This window comes from Neovison vison, chromosome 13 (genome assembly GCF_020171115.1).
Source record: "Neovison vison isolate M4711 chromosome 13, ASM_NN_V1, whole genome shotgun sequence".
Taxonomy (NCBI): domain Eukaryota; kingdom Metazoa; phylum Chordata; class Mammalia; order Carnivora; family Mustelidae; genus Neogale; species Neogale vison.
The window spans coordinates 84,461,882-84,486,942 of record NC_058103.1 but is presented as its reverse complement, the minus strand read 5'-3'; the positions used below and the strand labels follow the sequence as shown (position 1 = coordinate 84,486,942).

Sequence of the window (25,061 nt, the reverse complement as noted above, 5' to 3'; positions counted from 1 at the left end):
ACACCTCTTGTTTTTCCATTCATCTATTGATGGATACTTGGGCTGCTTCCATAATTTGGCTATTGTAAGTAATGCTGCAATAAACATGGGGTGCACGTATTCCTTTGAATTAGTGTTTTTGTACTTTTTGGGTAAATATCCAGTACTGCGATTACTGGACCATAAGGTAGTTCTACTTTTAACTTATTGAGGAACCTCCAAACTGTTCTCCAGAGTGGCTGCACAAGTTTGTATTCCCACTAGCAGCATGAGAAGGTTCCTTTTTCTCCACATCCTCACCAACACGTGCTGTTTTTTGTGTTTTTGATTTTAGCCAATCTGACCATACAGTTTTGGTTACTATCTTTGTTGTGTATCTTGAAATCTGGAATTGTGATACCTCTAGCTCTGTTCTTCTTAAGATTTCTTTGGTTATTTGTCTTTTGTGGTTTCATACAACTTTTAGTATTATCTGTTCCAGTTTTGTGAAAAATGCTATTGGTATTTTGACAGGGATTGCACTAAATCTATAGATTGCTTTGAATTATCTGGACATTTAAAAATATTAATTCTTCCAATCCATGACCATGGAATATCTTTCTATTTGTTTGTTCATCTTCTATTTCTTTTATCAATAGAAAACTAAACTATTAATAGCCTACTACTGACCAGGAGCCTTACTAATAACATAATCAGTTGATTGATACATATATTTTGTATGTTAGATGTATTATATACTGTATTCTATAATAAAGTAAGCTGGAAGAAAGAAAATGTTTTTAAGAAAATCATAATGAAGAGAAAATATACTTATAGTACTGTACTGTAAAAACTTCACATATAAGTGGACCCATGCTATTCAAACCCATTTAGAAGGGTCAACTGTCTTATCATCTAAGTCATTTAGTATCATAAATGAGTATTTCTAATACACCTGTCAAAGATACTCATTTCTTCAACAAACACATACCAAGTGCTTACTGTGCGCCTCTCATTTTCACCCTTTTTAATCTGTACTCCGTTCTTGTTCTTGGGAGTTCAGGCAAGGAATTCAGAGCTTCTACAAAGTATCCAAAGTACAAGAACAAAGATTGGTCTATCTCTCAGATAAGCATAAATATTAAGTACTTACTTAAATGTGGCCACTTTGTTAATGACATTCTCTAAGCCAGTTTCATTATTTTCCTGTTGAAACAATATTTTTGTCATTTTTACCTTCATGTTATGACTTTTCCTTCGCTTATTGTGAACTGAAATACATTTCAACAACATTCTGGAAGTACTTTGTAAGCAATAAAAAAAGATCAACTTCTAATATAAAAAAAATGAGGTCTGAAGCCAATGAGGTCTGAAGCCAATTAGCTTTGTTTTGAAGAAACAATTTCTTAACAGAAATAAAATCTATAAATAAACTGCTTACGGAAGAAATTTTATCAAAGTCTGTCCCCATATGTATATACATACAGACACACACACACACACACACACACCCGCCCAACAGTTCAGAGAAAAAAAGCTTTCCTTTATGTAATTTGTTCATAATCCACATCATTTAAGCACATGTCCATACTGTACCAATACCTAAAACCAAGGTTATAACATAAATGGGACCTAGAGCAAAATACATGTAGATGCCCAAATATACATTTGATTCCGGCTTCTGCATTATAATAATTTTCTGATTGGCTGGAACTTTTCCTTAATCAAGTAATTTTTTTTATGAAGTCATTTAAAATCAGGATAAGAACAAAATCAAGATACCAAAGCAAGCTCACAGATTCCCATAGTTGTGCAAAAATTATGATATTTAACCTCCTTTAAAAACAATGCACTTGGGGCACCTGGGTGGCTCAGTGGGTTAAAGCCTCTGCCTTTGGCTCAGGTCATGATCCCAGGGTCCTTGGATCGAGCCCCGCATCGGGCTCTCTGCTCAGCAGGGAGCCTGCTTCCTCCTCTTTCTCTCTGCCTGCCTCTCTGCCTACTTGTAATCTCTGTCAAATAAAATAAATTAAAAAAAAATCTTTAAACAAAACAAAACAAACAAACAAAAACAATGCACTTGGTGGACGCCTGGGTGGCTCAGTCAGTTGAGCTGCTGCCTTCGGCTCAGGTCATTATCCCAGGGTCCTGGGATTGAGTCCCGCATTGAGCTCCTTGCTTGGTGGGGAGCCTGCTTCTCTCTCTGCCTCTACCTGCCACAATGCCTGCTTGTGTTCTCTCTCTCTGACAAATAAATAAATAAAATCTTAAAAAAAAACAACAACAATGCACTTGGGATAAGCAGTGAAGTTAGAGTATGCCCTAAAGTTTTCTTTTTGCAAAATATGGTATGTACATCACTAGTGGTATGTGAAATTATTTTAGGTTACACATAGTTACATATTCTTAAGATTTTAAATTATTTTAATATGAATTAGGAAAAAAATCCAGAATCTAAACCTACTATTTCACTGATAGGATTGCCTAGAAAGATGCTAAGAAAAAATGTAATTTAGGGGCGCCTGCGTGGCTCAATCAGTTGAACACCTGACTCTGGATTTCAGCTCAGGTCATGATCTTTTAGGTCATGAGACTTACATCTTTAGGTCATGGACTTACACATTGGAATCTGTACTTGGTGGGGAGTCTGCTTGAGGATTCTCTCCATCTACCCCTCCCCCCACTCTTGTGCTCATGGGCTCTCTCTCAAATAAATACATCTTTAAAAAAAAGTAATTTGGTCTCGGGGCGCCTGGGTGGCTCAGTGGGTTAAGCCTCTGCCTTCAGCTCAGGTCATGATCTCAGGGTCCTGGGATGGAGCCCCACATTGGGCTCTCTGCTCAGCAGGGAGCCTGCTTCCCCCTCTCTCTCTCTGCCTGCCTCTCTGCCTACTTGTGATCTCTGTCAAATAAATAAATAAATAAAATTTAAATAAATAAATGAAAAGTAATTTAGTCTTAAAATGTATTAATAATTATAAAATTGGTAGATGGATATACAGAAATTAGGAAGGTGTTATACCAAATGGTTAGTTTGAGAATCAGTTAACAATGGAACTGGAAAAAGATACAAGTATTTTTTGGGAAAAATGACCAATAGTCCAAGCTTATCTCTCTGCTTCTCCAGAACACCTTGATAATAGAGAAGTCTAATCCTCTTTTAAGAATCATTGTTCTAGGTGCCTGGATGGCTCAGTGGGTTAAGTCTCTCCCTTCAGCTCAGGTCATGATCCCAGGTCCTGGGATCGAGCCCCACATTGGGCTCTCTGCTGGGTGGGGAGCCTACTTCTTCCTCCCCCTCAGCCTGCTTCTCTGCCTACTTGTGATCTCTCTCTGTCAAATAAATAAATAAAATCTTTAAAAATATTTTAAAAAATTAAAATAAAAAAAGAATCATTGTTTTAATTCATAATTAGAAATATGAGACTCATAGTCTTTAGGACTACTACTTTGACTATCAGTATACACAAAAAACGTAAGTATCACCTGTGGTGGTGCTGCGAATGACACTGAAGGTGCCAGAGGCAGCAGTGACACTAACGCAGGCTCACTCTGGGATACAGGAAGACATCAAGCCTGGAGGAGATTACCAGTGGTCTAGAATGCTTCTATCTAACCTACCTTCCTTCCTTCTCCTGGAATCAGTCCTGTCTGACAGTCTTATGGCTCCCCCAGCTTTTTCAAACTCCCTCACCATTTTCTCTCACAGGCAACATTCCTAATAAACCCTTACATGTTTTATCTTGACATCTGTCTGCACCTTGGAAGATCCAGACTAATATGCTACCCAAATAGTATTTCATGGAGCTCCCTTTTTCTCTAGAGAAATTTTATTTTAAAGTAAACAAAAAGTCAAGGAGTTTCTCATTCTAAGATGTTTTCCAAACAGCTATAATGTTTCTAAAATGTTCCTACCCAAAAGTTCATAATTAAAGCTTATACCACTAAAGAATGGATAGTTGTAGATCTGCAAAACTTGCTAAATAGGTTTTCCTCAAACTTCAAAGTAGTTTCCAATTAACAAAAAAGGAAAAAAAATTCTATCTTAAGGTGAATGGAGTAAAAAACAATATTGGACTTACATTCTCAGGTAAATTTTTGGCAATGGCACTATGTGGCATGGGTTCAATACAAAGCAAATGAATAATTTCTCTCATTGTGACCTCTTCTTTGGTTACATTTCCCACTCCAGGTACATAACGCTCTCCTAATACAAACAATGAAAAGGAAAAGTAAAACAATTATTTTCTGTTTAAATCTCTTCTACCAAGAATACTTATACACAGACCAAGGCAGTTAAGTCCATGAGAGAGGTACCAAAAATTATTTGCACATGTTCCTAAAATCTGAAGAAGTCTTTATGTAAAAGTCAGAGGAAGAGAAATGAAGAGATCTAAAGAACACAGACTTTCTTGTAATTTATACAAACACAAACACACATAAGTATGCATACACATACTCACACATTATAAACAAGGCCCCTCAATTAAACTAGCATGTGTTCCTAAATCAAAAAACAAAGTACATGGCACTGAAAGAGCAGTGGCCATTGTTGAACAAGAGCTTTTCGAGACCATCTTCAATTTTGTCTCTACTTATTATTTTAAGAAAGAACAGTGAAAACTCAAAAACAAAATACTTAAAATAATATGTATCAGGAATGACTGGTGTTGCTAATGCCCACATGATCACACTTCCATTTTTCATTTCAATAAACTGCCAAATGGAGAGAGAAAAATAGCTAAGTTAACTATGGGAACGTCACCGGTGTCATATCACCTAATTCTAATTGCTAAAGAAGGCCTACAGTAACTGGCCTTATGTAACCACTGATTTTCAAAACAACATATATACCAAGTCCTATGATATTTATAATAACAGAAAACTTTTGCCTAAGAGATTTGATAAATTCTACACATTAGCCAAAGAATGACTTTTTGTGAAATAAATTCATTCAAACAGATCACTCCTCTTAACATATGTAAAGCACTTTGTAACTTTCAATTTTCTTTACTAACACAATCCCCCAGAAGTTCAGTGTTAGAAGGAACTTTAGAGACCATACAGATTATCCTCAAATTTTACAAATTAGGACTCTGAGATCCAAAGAATATAGATGGCTTGCTCTAGATAATCAACATATTATAAATAACAATAATAATGTATAATATATAATACTATAACATATAAATAATAATGCAATGTATAATATAACATGTAATTACTATAGAATATTATATAATTATATATGTTAATTATACATATATAAATGATATATATTAAATGGTTGACTCCTGAAAGCAATGAACTTACTATACTCAAGAATATAGCAAGCATGAGCTAAAAATCAAATCACATAGGAGGAAAAACCCAATAAATCTGGATAAACGCAGTAACAGAAAAATAATAGTAACAATAATAAAACAGTAAAAATATAAAATAGCAAAAAATAATACAGTACTAGAAATTCTTCATATAGCATTCCAAGAACAAACATTAAAATTTCCCTCAAGTTTTTATAACTTAATAATGCATAGCATTAATTTAAAAATCTTTTACACATTTCCATCTCATTTAGCAATGAAGGTTTATCATACTTCCGGCTAAGACAAGCAGCCAGTAAATAATTAACTCTCACAACAAGTAAAATGAACCCATGTTTTCAGATTTACTTAAAGGCTAGAATCCTCACTAGGAAGTACAAATGTAAAGCCATGTCTGCTGCAGTAACGTAAGAAATAACAGCTAGAATGAGAAGTTAAGAACTTTCACTTAGCTGATAAAACCAACAGACTATAAAATAGAACATAAAAAAATAAAAGTATGGCTAATATTTGCACAGTCATTTAACAGAATGACATGATGAAAATATATTTTATTTAGACCTATTTTACACTGGAATTTCATATGTAAATAAGATTTTTAGCACTCAATGGGTAAATATTTTTCATCTACATTTCTAAGTAGGATAACTGTATTCCAGACCTCTACAAAGAAGACCAATTATAAATCAGGTATTGAAAAATAAAGACATAACAGAGCTGTGCTTTTTCAAAAGATATATCTCTAAATATATCACTCATATTAGTCACATTAATCTCTAATATTCTATGCTATGTTTGGGAGACAAGTAAAATGATAAATTATAGTTTTTATTAATGTTCTTTCTAAAAAGAACTCATAACCTATTTCAAACATGTTTTAATCTTACCTACAATATAGATGAGGACTTGAAGCATTTCCTCTATTAATGTATTATATTGTTTAATCAAATCCTATTGAATCAAAAGAGAATAAATTAGTTACATATGAACCAAAAGCTTTCATAAGACATAGATTTCTGGATCAGGTTCATGGCCTATGCAGTCCAGTATTTTCTTCCAGACTACAACAGATTATTAGGTGAATAATTCCCTTTTTGGACATCAAATTCCATTAGGTTCACAATATCTGGTAAGTAATAACTCAATAAAAATATTACTATTTTCATGATCATTGCCATATAACCTTAAGTCAATAAAATAATTCTAATAATTTCCTTCTTATCTGGGTTGGTGGGACAATGGCTTCAAACAATAGATCCTAGTTACAGTGACAGTAGCTTTCCTTAATACACCTCTTACTTAAGCATTATAGCAAATTACATACTCATTTTTCACTGAGTATAAAATGACTAAAAATAAGCTTTATATTTTATATACTATACTTTGGTCCTTTGTAACTAACTTCTAATGTAAAAGCATAAAATAACATGATTCATGAATTCAAAGTAAGGTAAGGACTCCTTTATAAATTCATATCACATTTTCAAAGCATTAAAGGTATAATGAAACTATATAAGACAACAAATAATAAATTGTGAAGAATATAACAATAAATGAAGAATATCCTTATTAAACAAGACTTTGACAAAAACAGAAAAAACACTGAAGGACTAGAAAGATACTTTACTATCAGAAAGGGGGAGAAAAAGGCCAATAATCAAGAAAACATGATTAGCCTCGCTGCTAATTAAAGAACTACACCTACAAATGAAAGACCAGCTTCTACTGCTTCAATGAAGATTAAAAATACCAGTGTCATTACAGATGTACACAGTGGTAGACAGGGTAAATCTGAGTGACTTTTCCAAGAGCAATTTGACAATCTGTATTAAGAGTCTTAAGAAAGAGCACACTGTCATCGGCAAATCTACTTCTAAAAAGTTATCTTAACAGAATAATTAGGCAAGTGTTTAAACCATAAGGTTCAGAGACATTTCTGAGACCAAAACACTAGAAAACCTCTTCAGCAATAGAGGACTAAGGTATAATGTAATCATATAGTAGAATAATATGCAGCCATAAAAAATTATGATGTAGGGGCGCCTGGGTGGCTCAGTGGTTAAGCATCTGACTTCCGCTCAGGTCAAGGTCCCAGGGTCCTGGGGTCGAGCCCCGAGTTGGGCTCCCTCCTCAGTGAGAAGCCTGCTTCTCCCTCTCCCACTCCCCCACTTGTGTTCCCTCTGTCGCTGTCTCTCTCTGTCAAATAAATAGATACATAATCTTAAAAAAAATTATGATATAAAAAATGATGTGCTTGTATATTTATTTAATGACAAGAAAACATAAGCATAATATCTCATTAAGCAGAGAAAGCAAATTACAAAATAGCACATACAAAATGATCCAATTTTGGGGTTAAAAACAAACAAGACACCAAAACTTAAGTGATCGTTCCAAATTCAGTAAAGTCGCAGGATATAAAATCAATGTGCAGAAATGTGTTGCATTTCCGTACATCAACAATGAAGCAGCAGCAGAAGAAATCAAGGAATCAATCCCATATGCAAATGCACTGCAAACAAGATGATACCTAGGAATAAATCTAACTACAGAAGTAAAAGGTCTGTACTCTGAAAACTATAGAAACATTTATGAAAGAAATTGAAAAGGATACAAAGAAATGGAAAAGCATTCCATGCTCATGGATTAGGAAAACACACATAATTAAAATGTCTATACTACCCAAAGCAATCTATACATTTAATGCAACCCCTATCAAAATACCACAAGCATTTTTCAGAGTTAGAACGAACAATCCTAAAATTTGTATGTATCCACAAAAGACCCCAAAGAGTCAAAGCAATTCTGAAAAGGAAAAACAAAACTGGAGGTATCATGATTCCAGATTTCAAGCTATATTACAAACCTACTGTCATCAAGACAGTATAGTATTGGCACAAAAACAGTCACATAGATCAATGGAACAGAAGAGAAAACCCAGTAATGACTCTCAACTCTATGGTCAAATAATCTTCAACAGAGCATGAAAGAATATCCAATAGAAAAAAGTCTCTTAGGGGCCTGGGTGGCTCAGTTGGTTAAGCAACTGACTTTGGCTCAGGTCGTGATCCTGGAGTCCGGGGATCAAGTCCTGCATTGGACTCTCAGCTCCCCGGGGAGTCTGCATCTCCCTCTGACCTTCTCTCCTTTCATTCTCTCTTTATCTCTCTCTCTCTCTCTCAAATAAATAAAATCTTAAGAAAAAAAAAAAAGAAAAAAGACAGTCTCTTAAATCGTGCTGGGAAAACTGGACAGCATCATCCAGAAGAATGAAACTGGACCACTTTCCTACACCATACAGAAAAATAAATTTAAAATGGATCAAAGACCTTAATGTGAGACAGGAAGCCATCAAAATCCTAGAGGGAGAGGCGCCTGGGTGGCTCAGTGGGTTGAGCCGCTGCCTTCGGCTCAGGTCATGGTCCCGGGGTCCTGGGATCGAGCCCCGCATCGGGCTCTCTGCTGGGTGGGGAGCCTGCTTCCCCCTCTCTCTCTGCCTCTCTGCCTGCTTGTGATCTCTGTCTGTTAAATTAAAAAAAAAAAAAAAAATCCTAGAGGGAAACGCAGGCAGAAATCTCTTTGATCTCTGCCATATCAACTTATTAGACCTGTGGCCAAAGGCAAGGGAAACAAAAACAAAAATGAACTTCTGGGACTTCTTCAAGATAAAGAGCTTCTGCACAACAAAAGGAACATTTAACAAAACTAAAAGGCAGCTTTCAGAATGGGATAGTTGCAAATGACGTATCTGATAAAGGGTTAGTATTCAAAATCTACAAAGAACTTAACAAATTCAACCCCCCAAAAAAACAAATAATCCAGTTAAGAAATGGACAGAAGAGGGGCATCTGGGTGGCTGAGTTGGTTAAGCATCTGCCTTCCGATCAAGTCATGATCCCAAGGTCCTGGGATCAAATCCCACATCAGCTCCCTGCTCAGCGGGGAGCCTGCTTCTCCCTCTCCCTCTGCCTGCTGCTACCCCTGCTTGTGCTTCCACCCCCCCCCCCGGAGAAAATAAATAAACAAAAATCTTTAAAAATAAAAAAAAGAAATGGGCACAAGACATGAAGAGACATTTTTCCAAAGAAGATATCCAGATGGCTAACAGACACAGGAAAAGATGCTCAACATCACTCATCATCAGGAAAATACAAATCAAAACTATAATGAGATACCACCTCACACCTGACAGAATGGTTAAAATTAACAACACAAGAAACAATGGGTGTTGGCAAGGATGTGGAGAAAGGGGAACCCTCTTGCACTGTTGGTGGGAATGCAAATGGGTACAGCCACTCCAGAGCTGTTTGGAGGTTCCTCAAAAAGTTAAAAATAGAACTACTGTATGATCCAGCAACTGCACTACAAGGTATTTACCCAAACAATAAAAAATACAGATTTGAAGGGGTATATGCACCCTGATGTTTATAGCAGCATTATCCACAATAGCCAAATTGCCTATATGTCCATCAACTGATGAAAGGATAAAGAAAATGCACAATGGAATATTATTCAGCTATCAAAAGGAATGAAATCCTGCAAACAATGTGGATGGAGCTAGAGTGTATTATGCTAAATGAAATAAGTCAGAGAAAGACAAATACTGTATGATCTCACTCATTTGTGGAATTTAAACAAGAAAAAGATAAGCATTTGGGAAGGCAGAAAACAAAAAGGAGAAGAGGGAACCAAGCCATAAGTGACTTTTTTTTTTTTTTTTTAAGATTTTATTTATTTGACACAGAGACAGAGAGGGAGAAAGCACAAGCAGGGGGAGTGGCAGACAGAGGGAGAAGCAGGCTTCCCCGCTAGGCAGGGAGCCCAATACAGGGCTTGATCCCAGGACCCTGAGCCAAAGGCAGATACTTAACCAACTGAATCACAGATACCTGCTATAAATGACTCTTTTTTTTTTTTCCCTAAAGATTTTATTTATTTATTTGACAGAGAGAGACACAGCAAGGGAGGGACACAAGCAGAGGGAGTTAGATAGGGAGAGGCAGTCTCCCCACAGAGCAGGGAGCCCAATGCAGGGCTCAATCCCAGGACCCTGGAATTACAACTCGAGTCGAAGGCAGATGTTCAACATCTGAGCTGCCCAGGTACCCCCTAAGTGACTCTTAATGCTGGAGAACAAACAAAGGGTTGATGGAGGGGATGGACTAGGTGGGTGATCGGTCTTAAACAGGGCGCTTGTGATGAGCACTGGGTATTGTATATTATTGATGAATCAGTGAATTCTACTCTAGAAACCAATACTGCACTATGTGTTAACTAATAACATTTTAAAAAAAAGTAATCATTTTTAGGAGGCAGGCTGTTTCACATGATTTTTCTTATTATTAATCTATATATTCTAAATTTTTAAAAAGAGTGTGTGTGTGCATATGTAGATAGATATGCATGTTGTATGTATATGTGTGATTTTTGGAAATATACCTAAAGAAAAAAATCCAAAATATGAGTAAAATTGTTAACAAAAATATTTCCTTTGGAATACATTCACATGTCCATTTCTGTTCTTACCTGGTCTTTTGTAGATATAGTCTTATTAAAAGCATCAGCAAGTTCATACCTCTGAAGTACCAGTAACAAGAACTTGTTGGGATCCATTAAAGATGCACCAATCTGTGAAAGAAATGCAGCATCACAGTTCTACATGTACTGAATGAAGAAACCTTTACCTCTAGTAGGACTTCAGAAATAGCATACAGTCTGCAGAAGATAATGTAGTAGTCCCTTCCATTTTTAGTTTTAACAGTAAGAAAATTTTAAATAAAGTTAAAAATAATTATAGTATCTTTTCTCATTATAAGGGATCTAAGAAGGAAAGTTAAGACATAAATATCAAAAGTAATTTCAATAGGTACCTGAAGCATGATGATATCTTTATCATACATTTCTTCTCTGCATTTAACATCTTGGTAATAAAATACCTATAAAATAAAAGGTAGAACAGAAGTTACAAGAATTATTTTATTTTAAACAGAATCCTCAACAAAAACTTTTTAAAACTTTCTCAAAACGAAAAATTCCAAGAACTCCTTAGTGTGGGGGGGAAATGTTAATCTCTGAATCATTTTAAGGGATTTGTGAGATTTTGAAAGAAATATGGCATGAAAATACTTCAGAGTTCAAAATGTTCTAAATCGGGGCACCTGGGTGGCTCAGTTGGTTTGGGTAAGCATCTGCCTTCACCTCAGGTCATGATCCCAGAGTCCTGGGACCGAATCCTGTATTGGGCTCCCTGCTCAGAGGAGAGCCTGCTTCTCTCCCTCTCCCCTTGCTCTTCCTCCCAGCTCATGCTCTCTCTCTCTCTGTCAGATAAATAACCAAAATGTTTAAAAGACAAAAAACAAAAAACAAAAAAAAAAAGAAGAAGAAGTGTGGTGGGAAGACTACATGTCCCCAAGTAAGGAAATCTTCAGAAAAGACCTATACTAATGGACAGGTTTCTACTGGCTTTCATTTAATCTATCTACTCAACAGGATAGAAAAACAAAAGTTTATATGGTTACCAGAAACTTTCATTTCTGAGTTTCTATAAGAGAACAGGAAATAGTCAGCAAAATCTAGGGACACAAGGTAAAATCAAATAAAAGAACGAACAATCAGAGAATGAACATACTCATAAATGTATACAGGACTTGCCATACCTGGCTAATGAGAGAGAGCCCATTTCTTCGCCACATCTCAGCAACAACCTGGGCAACCAATACCAGACAACGCAAAGGATATTCCACTAGTACCTCTACTTGAAAGTCCTCCTGAAACAGATGAGCAATTTTGTTATTTTTCAGAGGGCTTGAATATGTCTCGAAGTTATGGCACTACACAATCCTCAGTTTTCTCATCTGTAAAATTGATGGACCAAAATGAGTAACTCGAAGTTCTTGTGATTCAGATTTCAATGTACTTACAGAGAGACATAAAAGGACTAAATTCAGTTAGGTTTCAAAATTTTTCTTCCCTCTCATCAACCAAAAGGTGTTTAGAAATAAGACATAAGTAAATCAATGCTTAATAGAGTCACTTACAAAAGGCACAAATTCATGCAGTCTTGAAACAGCTCCCAGCCTGCTTAAACGCACATGAAGACCTAATGTTATTAAAAAAGAGAGAGAGAGAGAGAGGGAAAAATAAAAAAAGAATAAACCCAGTTAATTGTCTCATTAACTCCTCAAGTTTAGAATCTTATGAGATGGAAATATACATTTATTGAGTTTAGCAATGCAAACTTTTGATTTCTAATTTTGAAACACAGTAATATATTAATATTACTACTATATAGTATCATATATTGTGCAAGGTGTGCTTATATATTATGTAAAAGTAATATGCTGCCAAGATATTTTCTTATTCTGCTCTTAAATAAGCATAAAAAAACCTAATCATTTCTTTTTATAAAAACAGAAGTGACATAAAAATCATGTCAATTACACCATGTACAAAATTTAACTAAATTAAAGCTACACACAGGAGCTAAAATTATAAAATTCTTATAAGAAAACAGGGAAAAGGCTTTGATACATTAGATTTAGCAATAATTTCGAAGAACACTATCAAAAGAGTAGAAAAGCAATGCACAGAATGAGAGAAAATATTTGTACATCATATATCTGATATTTAACTCCAACAACAAATAAATATGATTAAAAAACTAAAGAGGACTTGAATAAACATTTCTCAAAGAAGATATAAACATGGCCAAAGGAAAAGATGCTCAAGAGTCACTAATCATTGGGGAAATGCACATCAAAACCACAATGGGCTACCACTTCATTCATTAGGAGGCTATTTAAAAAAAAAAAATAGAAAATAAGAAGTGTTGGTGAAGATGTGGAAAAAACAGAATCCTTGGGCACTGCCAATGGGAAGGTAAAACGAAGCAGTTGCTATGAAAACGAGTATGGGGGTGCCTGGGTGGCTCAGTGGGTTAAAGCCTCTGCCTTTAGCTCAGGTCATGATCCCAGGGTCCGGGGATCAAGCCCATATCCGGCTCTCTGCTCAGCAGGGAGCCTGCTTCCTCCTCTCTCTCTGCCTACTTGTGATCTCTTTCAAATAAGTAAATAAAGTCTTTAAGAAAAAAAAAAAAAAGAAAAGAAAATGAGTATGGAGTTTCCTCAAAAAATTAAAAAGTAGAATTACCTTATGAGCCAGCAATTCCACTTACAATACATACCACAAAGAACTGAAAACAAGGGCTCAAACAGATACTTGTACACCATATTCACAGTAACATTATTCACAACAGCCAAAAGGTGGAAGTAACCCAAACATCCATTTGTGGATGAATGCATAAACAAAACGTAGTGTATATACAGACACACACACTATGGAATATTATTCAGCCTCAAAAAGGAAGGAAATTTAAAAAGAAGGAAGGAAATTCTGATAATGCTATAACATGGATAAACTAAGGATATTATAGTTAAGTGAAATAAGCCAGTTTTTTTTTTTTAAGATTTTTTATGTATTCATTTGACAGACAGAGATCACAAGTAGGCAGAGAGGCAGGCAGAGAGAGAGGGGGAAGTAGGCTCCCCGCTGAGCAGAGAGCCTGATGTGGGGCTCGTTCCCAGGACCCTGAGATCATGACCCGAGCCAAAGGCAGAGGCTTAACCCACTGAGCCACCGAGGCGCCCAAAATAAGCCAGTTTTTAAAGGATATTATATGATTTTAATTATGTGTACCTAGAGAATTCAAGTCCTAGAAATGGACAGTAGAAATGTGACTGCCAGGGGGCACCTGGGTGGCTCAGTGGGTTAAGCCGCTGCCTTCGGCTCGGGTCGTGATCCCAGGGTCCTGGGATCGAGCCCCACATCGGGCTCTGTGTTCAGCCGGGAACCTGCTTCCTTCTCTCTCTCTCTGCCTGCCTCTCTGCCTGCTTGTGATCTCTCTCTGTCAAATAAATAAATAAAATCTTTAAAAAAAAAAAAAAAAAAGAAATGTGACTGCCAGGAACTACAGGGAATGGTCAGGATTGAGGCATTATATTGAATAGGTACCAAATTTCAGTGGGGAAAGATGAAAAAAATGCTGAACATGGATGGTGGTGATAACTACACAACAATGTGACGTACTTAATGCTACTGTATACACAGAGGAGAACAGAATTGGGGGAAATCGGAGGGGGAGACAAAGCGTGAGAGACTATGGACTCTGAGAAACAAATGGGTTTTGGAGGGGAGGGGTATGGGGGGCTGGGTAAGGCTGGTGATGGGTATTATGGAGGGCACCTAATGCATGGAGCACTGGGTGTGGTGCATAAAACAATGAATTTTGGAACACTGAAAAAAATAAAAGAAAAAAAATTTAAAAATGGTTAAAATGATGAACTTTGTATTATATGTATATTTTACTACAATTAAAAATATGTATGTAGAGACTGTCTTTTTTCCATTGTATGTTTTTTCTTGTTTTGTCGAAGATTATTTGACCACAGAGTTGAGGGTCCATATCTGGGCTCTCTACTCTGTTCCACTGGTCTGTGTGTCTGTTTTTATGCCAGTACCATGCTGTCTGGGTGATCACAGCTTTGTAGTAAAGCTTGAAATCAGGTAACGTGATGCCTCCAGTTTTATTTTTGTTTTTCAACATTTCCTTAGCGATTCGGGGTCTCTCTGATTCCATACAAATTTTAGGATTATTTGCTCCAGCTCTTTGAAGAATACCAGTGGAATTTTGATTGGAATAGCATTAAAAGTATAGATTGCTCTAGGCAGTATAGACATTTTAACAATGTTTATTCTTCCAATCCAAGAGCATGGAATGGTCTTCCATCTTTTTGTGTCCTCTTCAATTTCTTTCATGAGTGTTCTGTAGTTCCTCGAGTACAGATCCTTTACCTCTTTGGTTAGGTTTATTACCAGGTATCTTATGGTTCTTGGTGCTATAGTAAATGGAATAGATTCTCTAATTTCCCTTTCTATATTTTCATTGTTAGTGTAACTGGGCAGCTATATGTAGAAGAATGAAACTCGACCATTCTCTTACACCGTACACAAAGATAAACTCAAAATGGATAAAAGACCTCAATGTGAGACAGGAATCCATCAGAATCCTAAAGGAGAACACAGGCAGTAATCTCTTCGATATCAGCCACAGCAACTTCTTTCAAGATATGTCTCCAAAGGCAAAGGAAACAAAAGCGAAGATGAACTTTTGGGACTTCATCAAAATCAAAAGCTTCTGCACAGCAAAGGAAATAGTCAAGAAAACAAAGAGGCAACCCACGGAATGGGAGAAGATATTTGCAAATGACAGTACAGACAAAAGGTTGATATCCAGGATCTATAATGAACTCCTCAAACTCCACACACACAAAACAGACAATCATATCAAAAAATGGGCAGAAGATATGGACAGACACTTCTCCAATAAAGACATACAAATGGCTATCAGACACATGAAAAAAATGTTCATCATCACTAGCCATCAGGGAGATTCAAATTAAAACCACATTGAGATATCACCTTACACCAGTTAGAATGGCCAAAATTAGCAAGACAGGAAACAACATGTGTTGGAGAGGATGTGGAGAAAGGGGAACCCTCTTACACTGTTGGTGGGAATACAAGTTGGTGCAGCCTCTTTGGAGAACAGTGTGGAGATTCCTCAAGAAATTAAAAATAGAACTTCCATATGACCCTGCCATTGCACTCCTGGGTATTTACCCCAAAGATACAGATGTAGTGAAAAGAAGGGCCATCTGTACCCCAATGTTTATAGCAGCAATGGCCACGGTCGCCAAACTGTGGAAAGAACCAAGATGCTCTTCAACGGATGAATGGATAAAGAAGATGTGGTCCATATACACTATGGAGTATTATGCCTCCATCAGAAAAGACGAATACCCAACTTTTGTAGCAACATGGACGGGACTGGAAGAGATTATGCTGAGTGAAATAAGTCAAGCAGAGAGAGTCAATTATCATATGGTTTCACTTATTTGTGGAGCATAACAAATAGCATGGAGGACATGGGGAGTTAGAGAGAAGGGGGCTGGGGTAAATTGGAAGGGGAGGCGAATCATGAGAGACTATGGATTCTGAAAAACAATCTGAGGGGTTTGAAGTGGCGGGGGGGTGGGAGGTCGGGGTACCAGGTGGTGGGTATTATAGAGGGCACAGATTGCATGGAGCACAGGGTGTGGTGAAAAAATAATGATACTGTTATGCTGAAAATAAATAAATTAAAAAAATATATATATGTAGGGGCCTCTGGCTGGCTCAGTCAGTAGAACATGCAACTGTTTTTTTTTTTTTTTTTAAGATTTAATTTATTTTAGAGAGAGAAAGGCAAGCATAAGAGAGCAGGGGGCAGAGGAGGGAGAGGCAGAGGGGCAGTGAGAAAGCCAGGCAGAGAATATCAAGCAGACTTCCCACTGAGACCAACGAGTCTGCAGACCTGCTTAATCCCACAATCATGAGATCATGACATGAGCTGAAACCAAGAGTCAGACACTTAACTGACTGAGCCACACAAGCTCCCTGGGTATGTGACTCTTGATCTCAGGATTATGAGCTCAAGCCCCACATTGGGAGTAGAGCTTCATGACTTCCCAACTAACTAACTAAATTAGAAAGCTGCTATCAATATTAGTTAAAAATAAATAAATAAATGCACTTAAATAAAGTTGTTTTAAAAAACCTGACAGGGCCAATTTACATGGAAATGTAAATCAAAGAATGATTAAATAAAATTTATGATTTCTTTCTTTAAGTGGTGAAAGAAACAATGACACAGACAGCAAACTGGTGTAATCAAGCAGAGAGGGTGTTAAAAACCGGTAACAACGTGTGTTAACCATACTTCAATTAAAAAAAAAAAACAATGAGAATTTAAAAATTTGAAACAACAATAAAACAAAAACAAACTAGCAATAAGATTTTGCTATATTTAAGTCTGAGTGGAAGATGAGTTACCAAGTTAGTCCTTAAGGTTGTATTATAAGGATCCATTAGTTGATCCAGATTAAAAAAGGCCCAGGTTCACAAGCATCCTTAGATAGATGTTCTTTGAAGGACAGTGACAGTTCTTAACTGCAGTATCTGATCTGAGTATGTCTGTACATACTGAGCACAGAACAAAAACAGAAATAATTCCACTACCCTAAATATCTAAAAAACAAAGCTAATAGAAACCTGCAAAAAACAAACACTCACCAGCAAGAGTCCTAGAGAGTGGCAGATGTATGCTTACAAGATCTTCGGATACTCTGTAGGACTTAGTTTCCAGAGTATGACCACACAATTGTACTACTGTCTTGCTACTAGATATAAAACTTGTACTGCACCTCATCACAGCTTTGTGACATTCTTTATAAGCCACCAGTAAGAGCTCTTCCTAAAAGAAAAATAAAAATGCAAATAGATTAACAAGTTACTTTCCTATACCACTCAATAAATATAAGCACAAATATATATAAATAAGCAAAATAATATAAAAAATAATATAAGCACAAAATTATTTTATGTACAGCAGGGACACTGCAGAGGATCTGCGAACTAGGTGGAAATATAAGACAGACAGACAGACACAGACACACACACATGCACTACTATCAAAGTAAAACATTTTAAGTACCATGTAAATGATACAAACAAATTAAGAGGGAGGAAAAAGAATTATAAACAACTGGGAAGACATATTTATAAAAGCATTTTTGGGTGGGGTCTAAAAGAATATGCAGAATTTAACTATGGGGAAAAGATGACAATAAGTGGCAGGAGAGGTGGTGGAGGGGAGAGAGAGGGGCAGGGAATCTCAAGCCGACTCCCCACTGAGCCTGGAGCCCTGCCTGCTCCCATGATCCTGAGATCATGCTCTTGCATGCTTGTCTCTTTCTCCTCCTACAATAAATATAATCTTTAAAAAAAAAAAAAAAAGTCATGTGCTCTCCTGACTACTCTCTAAAATAAAATCTTGTGCTCACTTCAGCAGCACATATACTAAAATCTAAAAAAAAAAAAAAAAGTTGCATACTCTACTGACTGAGGTGACAGTGGCATCATAAGCAGAGATGGGGGTAAACAGAAAAAAGGGGAAGTCCAATTCCTGTTCAGTCACCGTGGAAGAATAAAAAACTAGATAAATCAAAGGATTTATGGATGAAATTAATGAGCAGTTAAGCTGGAAATATGTCTTGGCAAGTATGTGAATGCACTGATTATGTCTGAAGTGTAATGATGTCAATACACTGCTTCAGAAAGAGTGAGTGTTACTGAACATGACAGATTGGAGAGGGTAATGTTAGAAGACAAGGGAACCAAGAGGAAGATTACCAAGAAGTCTAACTGTAAGGGGACAGGGTCTTAACTGAGGTGGGGGCAGTCAAGGCAAAACAGAGAGAACACATAGGAAATAAGTTAGAATTATAAAATAAATTTAGGATAAGGAAAACTCAAATTGGGATAGTATGCCAGGGAGAGAAGAGTCAAACTGACTTTTCAACACCGTGTCTCTTACATTAATTTTATCCCAAAAAAGGAATTCTATAAGCAAATAAATTAGGAATATTCCACGTAGAAATGAGCACATTGATTATTTAAAGGGTTTGAGAAGTTCAGTGGCATTTTAAAAAATCCTATTTGAACTTGTTCAACCTAGCATTTCTCAATCTTATGTGAACACAGAACTTTTCCCCTGAAAAATCTGTTAACATCTAACACACAGAATGCAGTGACTCTGAGATTTTTCTGTGTGGATGAATGTATGAATCACAGTGAACAAGGGAAGCTGAGAAGGGAAAGTGTAAGACGGAAGTAGAAAGAAATGATGACAAACCAATTTAATATATTTTGAATTTGAAATATCAGTATAAGATCTAAGCAAAAATAGCACATAAACAGAAATGATATTATAGCTTAGGACAGTCATCTCTGCAGGTTTTTTTTTAAAGATTTTATTTATTTATTTATTTATTTGACAAAGAGAAAGAGAGATCACAAGAAGGCAAAGAAGCAGGCAGAGGGGGAGGGGGAAGCAGGCTCCCTGCTGAGCAGAGTGCTGAAAATGGGCCTCTATCCCAGGGCCCTGGGATCACGACCTGAGCTGAAGACAGAGGCTTACCCCCACTGAGCCACCCTGGCGCCCCTCATCTCTGCAGTTTTAACTGAGGTGGTAGAAAGGAAAGACCTAAAACTAGAAGAAGAGACTATTGGGTATGTCTCATTTAGTAGGCAGAAAGAATTGGGGCAGGGGGGAAGAAATCACTGAAGTCTTAACAAATCAGTAACAGAAGTATTAGAAAAAGTAGGTTTGTAAAAATCAGGGGGAAAGAAAGTTTCAAAAAGATTTAAGGTACTCAACAGGGGCGCCTGGGTGGCTCAGTTGGTTAAGTATCTGCATTTGGCTCAGGGTCCTGGGATCCAGCACTGTGTGGGCCCCCTGTTCAGCGAGGAGTCTGCTTCTCCCTGTGACCGTGCCCCAATCCCTGCTCATACTCTCTCTCTCTCTCTCTCAAATTAATAAATAAAGTCTTGAAAGAAAAAAAAAAAAAGATTAAGGTACTCAACAGAATACAATGACACACATTTGAAGAAAGATGGGGACTTAGAAAAGATTCTCTGAATTTGGTTACTACATAGATCCTTTGAAATTTTTTTCAAAAAGCAGTTCCAATCAATTGTTAAGGGCAGAAAGCAGACCCTAAAGAAGTTTCAGAAGCTAGAGTGACAAGGTCAAATGTAGATGACGTCAGAAAGTTTGGTAAATGTCAAGATGAGCAATGCGTACTTTGACCTCATCTTAAATTTAATTATGCATGCCCTCCATAAGGTGAGGGCTGCCAAAAAATATGTGATATGGCTAGTTGCTGGACAATGTTTCCTGTCCTTATTGTTCTACAAAGCTACAGTGCTAGATTAAATCCTGTCATGTCTGTACAACTGCTACTCTGAACCTGTGATCAACTGCTCATGGTGAAGCAGAAGAAAGGAGGAAAAAAGAGAGTTCACAGTTCACAGGGGTAACAGAGACAACTAAGGGGCTTTTATTCTTATTGATTTTAAGGAAAGGGGAGTCCTGTGTGTGTACAGGCAGATGAATGAAAGAGTAGGAAATAACAGAGGAGACAAATGAGGAAGCCAATTCTAGGAAGTAGCAGCTCAGGACCAAGAGCCTAGGTAGAGACCTCAGTTTTATAAAGAAAGAGATGAAAAGAATAGGACCAAGTGTGAAGACACAAAGAAACTTAATGAATAGACTGTGTCATGTAAGAATAGAGAAACTTGAGAAATCAAAAGAATTTGATTCAGATAATGTCAGTTTTCTCAAAATAGAAATAAATGATGTCATCTAGGTAGGACTGTGTGTTTTAAGAGGGCTATGGTCTAAAATTATTGCATAAGGAAATATATTAGCTCTATATTTTGAAATTAATTTTCTTAATGGTTTAATATGCATAACAGAGCTCTTGACTGAATAAATATCCACCCTTTTCTACTACTGAAATAGTTTAAAGTGTATGTGATCCTAATTTTCACACTAACATTGATATCCAAGGAAATAAATGAATACATATATAAATAAATGTGTTTTGTCATATTGTTTAAACTCACTATTCCCAGACGTAAATGAAACTACCATGGGGGACATTTTTAAATTAAGTATAAAAAACTGGATTCTTGGGATGCCTGGGTGGCTCAGTCCGTTAAGCGGCTGCCTTCAGCTCAGGTCATGATCCCAGCGTCTTGGGATCAAGTCCCGCATAGGGCTCCTTGCTCTGCAGGGAGCCTGCTTCTCCCTCTGCCTCTGCCTATTGCTCTGCTTGCCTGTATTCTCTCTCTGACAAATAAATAAATAAAATCTTTGGGGAAAAAAAAAAACAACCAAAACTGGATTCTCTGAGGCACCTGGGTAGCTCAGTCAGTTAAGCCTCTGACTTGATTTTGGCTCAGGTCATGATCTCATGCTTGTGAGATCCAGGCTGGTGCTGGGCTCCATGCTCAGTGGGGAGACTGCTTGCGATTCTCAGTCCTTCTCCCTCTGCCTGTCCCCCTGCTCATGCTCTCTCTCTCTCTAAATAAATAGTATCTTTAAAAACAAACAAACAAAAACCAAACACTGGATTTTCCTTCTAAATTTAGTAAGACAGGTGGCTTAGTCGGTTAAGTGTCTGCCTTTGGCTCAGGTCATGATCCCAGGGTCCCTAGGATCAAGCCCTGCATGGGGCTCCCTGTTCAGCAGGAAGCCAGCTTCTCCCTCTATCACTCCCCCTGCTTGTATTCTCTCTCTTGCTGTCTCTCTCTAATAAATAAAAATCTTTTTTAAAAAAACTCTTTTTTTTGGAAAAATAAATTTAATAAAAATTCAAACACACAAGTAATAAAACTTTACCTCAAGCAAATTGCTACATAAAACTTTACTACTGATAACCATTAGAGCACTTAAAAAAGCACTAATCCTACTAATAAACTTTACTTACATCACACGCACACCACTCTTGGAACATGAGTAAAATATTCTTTAATTGCATCTGTATAGCAATGGCAGCCTCCCAGTCAGGATCCACTTCTATGTGCTGCCCAACCTGTCTTCTGATTTCTTCCATTCCCTATAAGAAAAGAATGATTACTATATATGTATATAGTGGGCCCTCTTTCTTTGCTCCTCTACTGTCACAATATAAAATTGTTAGGATTCATATTCATATATGCATAGCTTTCTTAACATGGCTATTATACAAGTTCAAATTGAGTTCAAATTCCAGCAGTCACTTTCTAGCTGCATGTGACCTTGGGTCATATTATTTCTAGACTTCAATTCCCTTATATGGAAAATGAAAATAATAGCAACTACCTTATAAGACTGCTATGATGCTCAGCAGAGATAATGCATGTAAAGTGGTTACTATCATATCACATAGTAAGCATTCAATAAACATTAAAGAGTAATTTAAAGTATTAAATAGTTAATAAACATTAACTAAAGCATACAAAATTATACCTATTAAAGATCTATTAAAGCGGGATCAGTGAGGCAGTATTTAAATTTAATTCTACTTTACTAGATACAGTCTTCCTCAAATAACAACCAGTATTTGCTTAAAACAAAGAAAGACTGGGGCTAAATTTTTAAAAATAAATTTATTTTACTGATGTACAGAAGAACTATCATACCTGCATACAGGTAAGAATCTTCAAAAAAGACCGAAAACCTTCTAGAAACTGCATTCTTAATCTTTCTGTCCATGCTGTGGGCTTGCTGATTAGGATATACCTATCATTTCAAAAGACAAAGAAATATTTCACTTTCCCAGTCCGAGATAATTTTAAAGTTATCAGAGCTATAGACAATGTTGATTCATCAACATTATGGATTCTAATTTCTTAAAATAATCAGAAGCTCTAGGCAGAGCCACAATATACCAGCAAAATGTGAAGGCTCTGTGAGAGGCAGTTATCAAAGTTAAGCCTGAATTCTCTACTCAGAAGTTGTTCTGCTTAAGCGAACCTTGGAAGCAACCTAGCCTATTACAGATAGACAGCCACAATACAGATTTTCTAGGTGCTAAAAATATGTGAATTTCCCCTTCTCCTTGTCATTAGAGACTTTTCTATTTAGGTAAGGATATAGGAGAGAAGTTGTTAATAACCATCCAAAGACTCGGAAAACATTAAAGTTAACATCCGAACCAGCAACCCTAAAGTTTTAACATATGGTAAAGGAGCTAGGGGTATGCTGACTCTAAAGTATTCATTGTAGAGAATAACTATAGTCGGAAATACAAAATATACAAAATAAAATGTGATAAAACAATGAGGTGATTATGCACCACTTCCCTGGATTAAAAAAATAACTCAGCTATAAGAATATTTCACAGTAATGAGGGTCACAGTAAAGAGATTTTTCCTGTACAGTATACCTAGGAATAATACACTGATTTAACGCTGTTACTTTTAAGTAGAGCCATTTGGCATTTTTGTGCATTTTTTGCTTGTCTGTTTTGCATACATGTTAATTAATGAATAATTTGTGAAGCACAGTGGCTAAATGATGATTCACTACTGAATTTACCTACCATCTCTGTACTGAAGTTGTGATAATGTAGTAATTTGCTGAACCTGAGATAAAGATTTATAGTCACATTTAAAAACTGAGGAATTTTTAAAGGTCTGGAAACTTCCCTTAGTAATATCAAGGATCCAATGCATAATTCCAGAGCTCTGTAAAACGGGTTTTTTTTTTTTAAAGATTTATTTAAGAGAGAAAGAGAAAAAGAGAGAGCAGGTCAGAATGCACGGAGGTACAGAGGGAAAGGGAAAAAAGCAGGTTTCCCACTGAGCTTGGAGTCCAATGCTGGGCTCCATCTCATGAACCTGCGATCACGACCTGAGCCGAAATCAAAAGCCAGTCACTTCACTCTTCACTGACTAAGCACCCAGATGTCCCTGTCAAGTGTATTTTTAAGCAAACTGAACTATTTCTAGGTTAGTTTGGAAGCCTGTTTCCACCCCTCTATGCCCTAAATGGTCACTAAAAGAAGTAGACAAAATTAGATTTTTCCCCACTAAAAGAAGTAGACAAAATTAGATTTAAATTAAATCTAATTTAATTAGATTTTAATTAAAAATAATTAATTCAATACACCTTTGAGCTCTTCAATTTAAACAGTAAACTAAATGAAATGTGTTTTGTTTTAATATATTCTCAAAAGAATTTTCTGGAACTTATGATTTATTGAATACTTTTATATCACAACCCTTATAATATTCACCAATTCTAAAATAAATGGAAACTTAATTCCTTTTAAGTCCAACAATCCCAAAAGTGATCTATCATGTGATTCCAACTTTACTTTAAAAGGAAATTCTAGGGACGCCTGGGTGGCTCAGTTGGTTAAGCAGCTGCCTTCGGCTCAGGTCATGATCCCAGGGTCCTGGGATCGAGTCCCACATCGGGCTCCTTGCTCCGCAGGGAGCCTGCTTCTCCCTCTGCCTCTGCCTGCCTCTTTGTCTGCCTGTGCTTGCTCGCTTTCTCTCCCTCTGTCTCTGACAAATAAATAAATAAAATCTTTAAAAAAAAAAAAAAAAAGGAAATTCTATTCTTTTCACCAAAAAAACTTAAGAAACCCCTGATGCGCATCAATAACTTGAGTGTACGTCTGAAAAAGGGAGTTAAAAAGAAACTCAGATCAACAAGATTATCTGAAAATAGACTACGTAAAAGGGAAGGAACAAAAGTACATAAGTGAGAGTGAGTGAAAAGCATGGTAGTTATGATGGAGATTCATTTAGTGACCCTAGAGACCCAAAGTTGCTGTAAAAGGCCCCTCTCAATACCTCCTTTGTTAACCAGGCTGTAACTCTATATAAGAAGCCTTCAGTTAAAACATTTATTGACATGAGACAATAACAGTTCCTTGTACTTGCCATCATTATAAGCAGAATTCTAAATAACCAAAAGGATGAGAAGTCTATTTATAAAATGGAATACATAAGCACACTGTGATTAATAGGTACCCTTACCTTTTGACTTGAACAACTTACTTTAGATCACATATTACTGCATATACTCTTCCCAATTTGTCCTGGCTATAACCCTGGAAGTTAAATTTATTGTTCCTGTCTAAGTATTCAGGCAAAACTTCTAGCAGGGTTTCAGTAATGACAGAGATAACATTCTGCTCTTCAATAAGATGTCGAGCCTGCAGAGTATTTCAAGAATATTCTTTAGTATTAACTCGTGATAGTATGGACTTAATTTATTCATTCATTTGGTTGGTCAGTGAGTCATTTTAAATGTTCCAAATAAATGCATCAAACACAGTTCTTA

General features: G+C 36.6%; 1 protein-coding gene across 1 annotated transcript in view; it reads right to left on the bottom strand.

Moving 5' to 3' along the window:
* Positions 1-25,061, bottom strand: part of UBR1 (ubiquitin protein ligase E3 component n-recognin 1) — a 147,227-nt gene that overhangs the window by 66,127 nt on the left and 56,039 nt on the right. The window contains exons 12-22 of the mRNA XM_044231333.1: positions 24,776-24,933; positions 22,406-22,505; positions 21,712-21,840; positions 17,450-17,630; positions 12,319-12,380; positions 11,938-12,048; positions 11,152-11,217; positions 10,808-10,909; positions 6,169-6,232; positions 4,040-4,164; positions 1,112-1,164 (exon numbers count right to left, since the gene is read on the bottom strand). Coding sequence (XP_044087268.1) covers positions 1,112-1,164; positions 4,040-4,164; positions 6,169-6,232; positions 10,808-10,909; positions 11,152-11,217; positions 11,938-12,048; positions 12,319-12,380; positions 17,450-17,630; positions 21,712-21,840; positions 22,406-22,505; positions 24,776-24,933 — 1,151 coding nt within the window. The remainder of the gene's footprint in view (positions 1-1,111; positions 1,165-4,039; positions 4,165-6,168; positions 6,233-10,807; positions 10,910-11,151; positions 11,218-11,937; positions 12,049-12,318; positions 12,381-17,449; positions 17,631-21,711; positions 21,841-22,405; positions 22,506-24,775; positions 24,934-25,061) is intronic.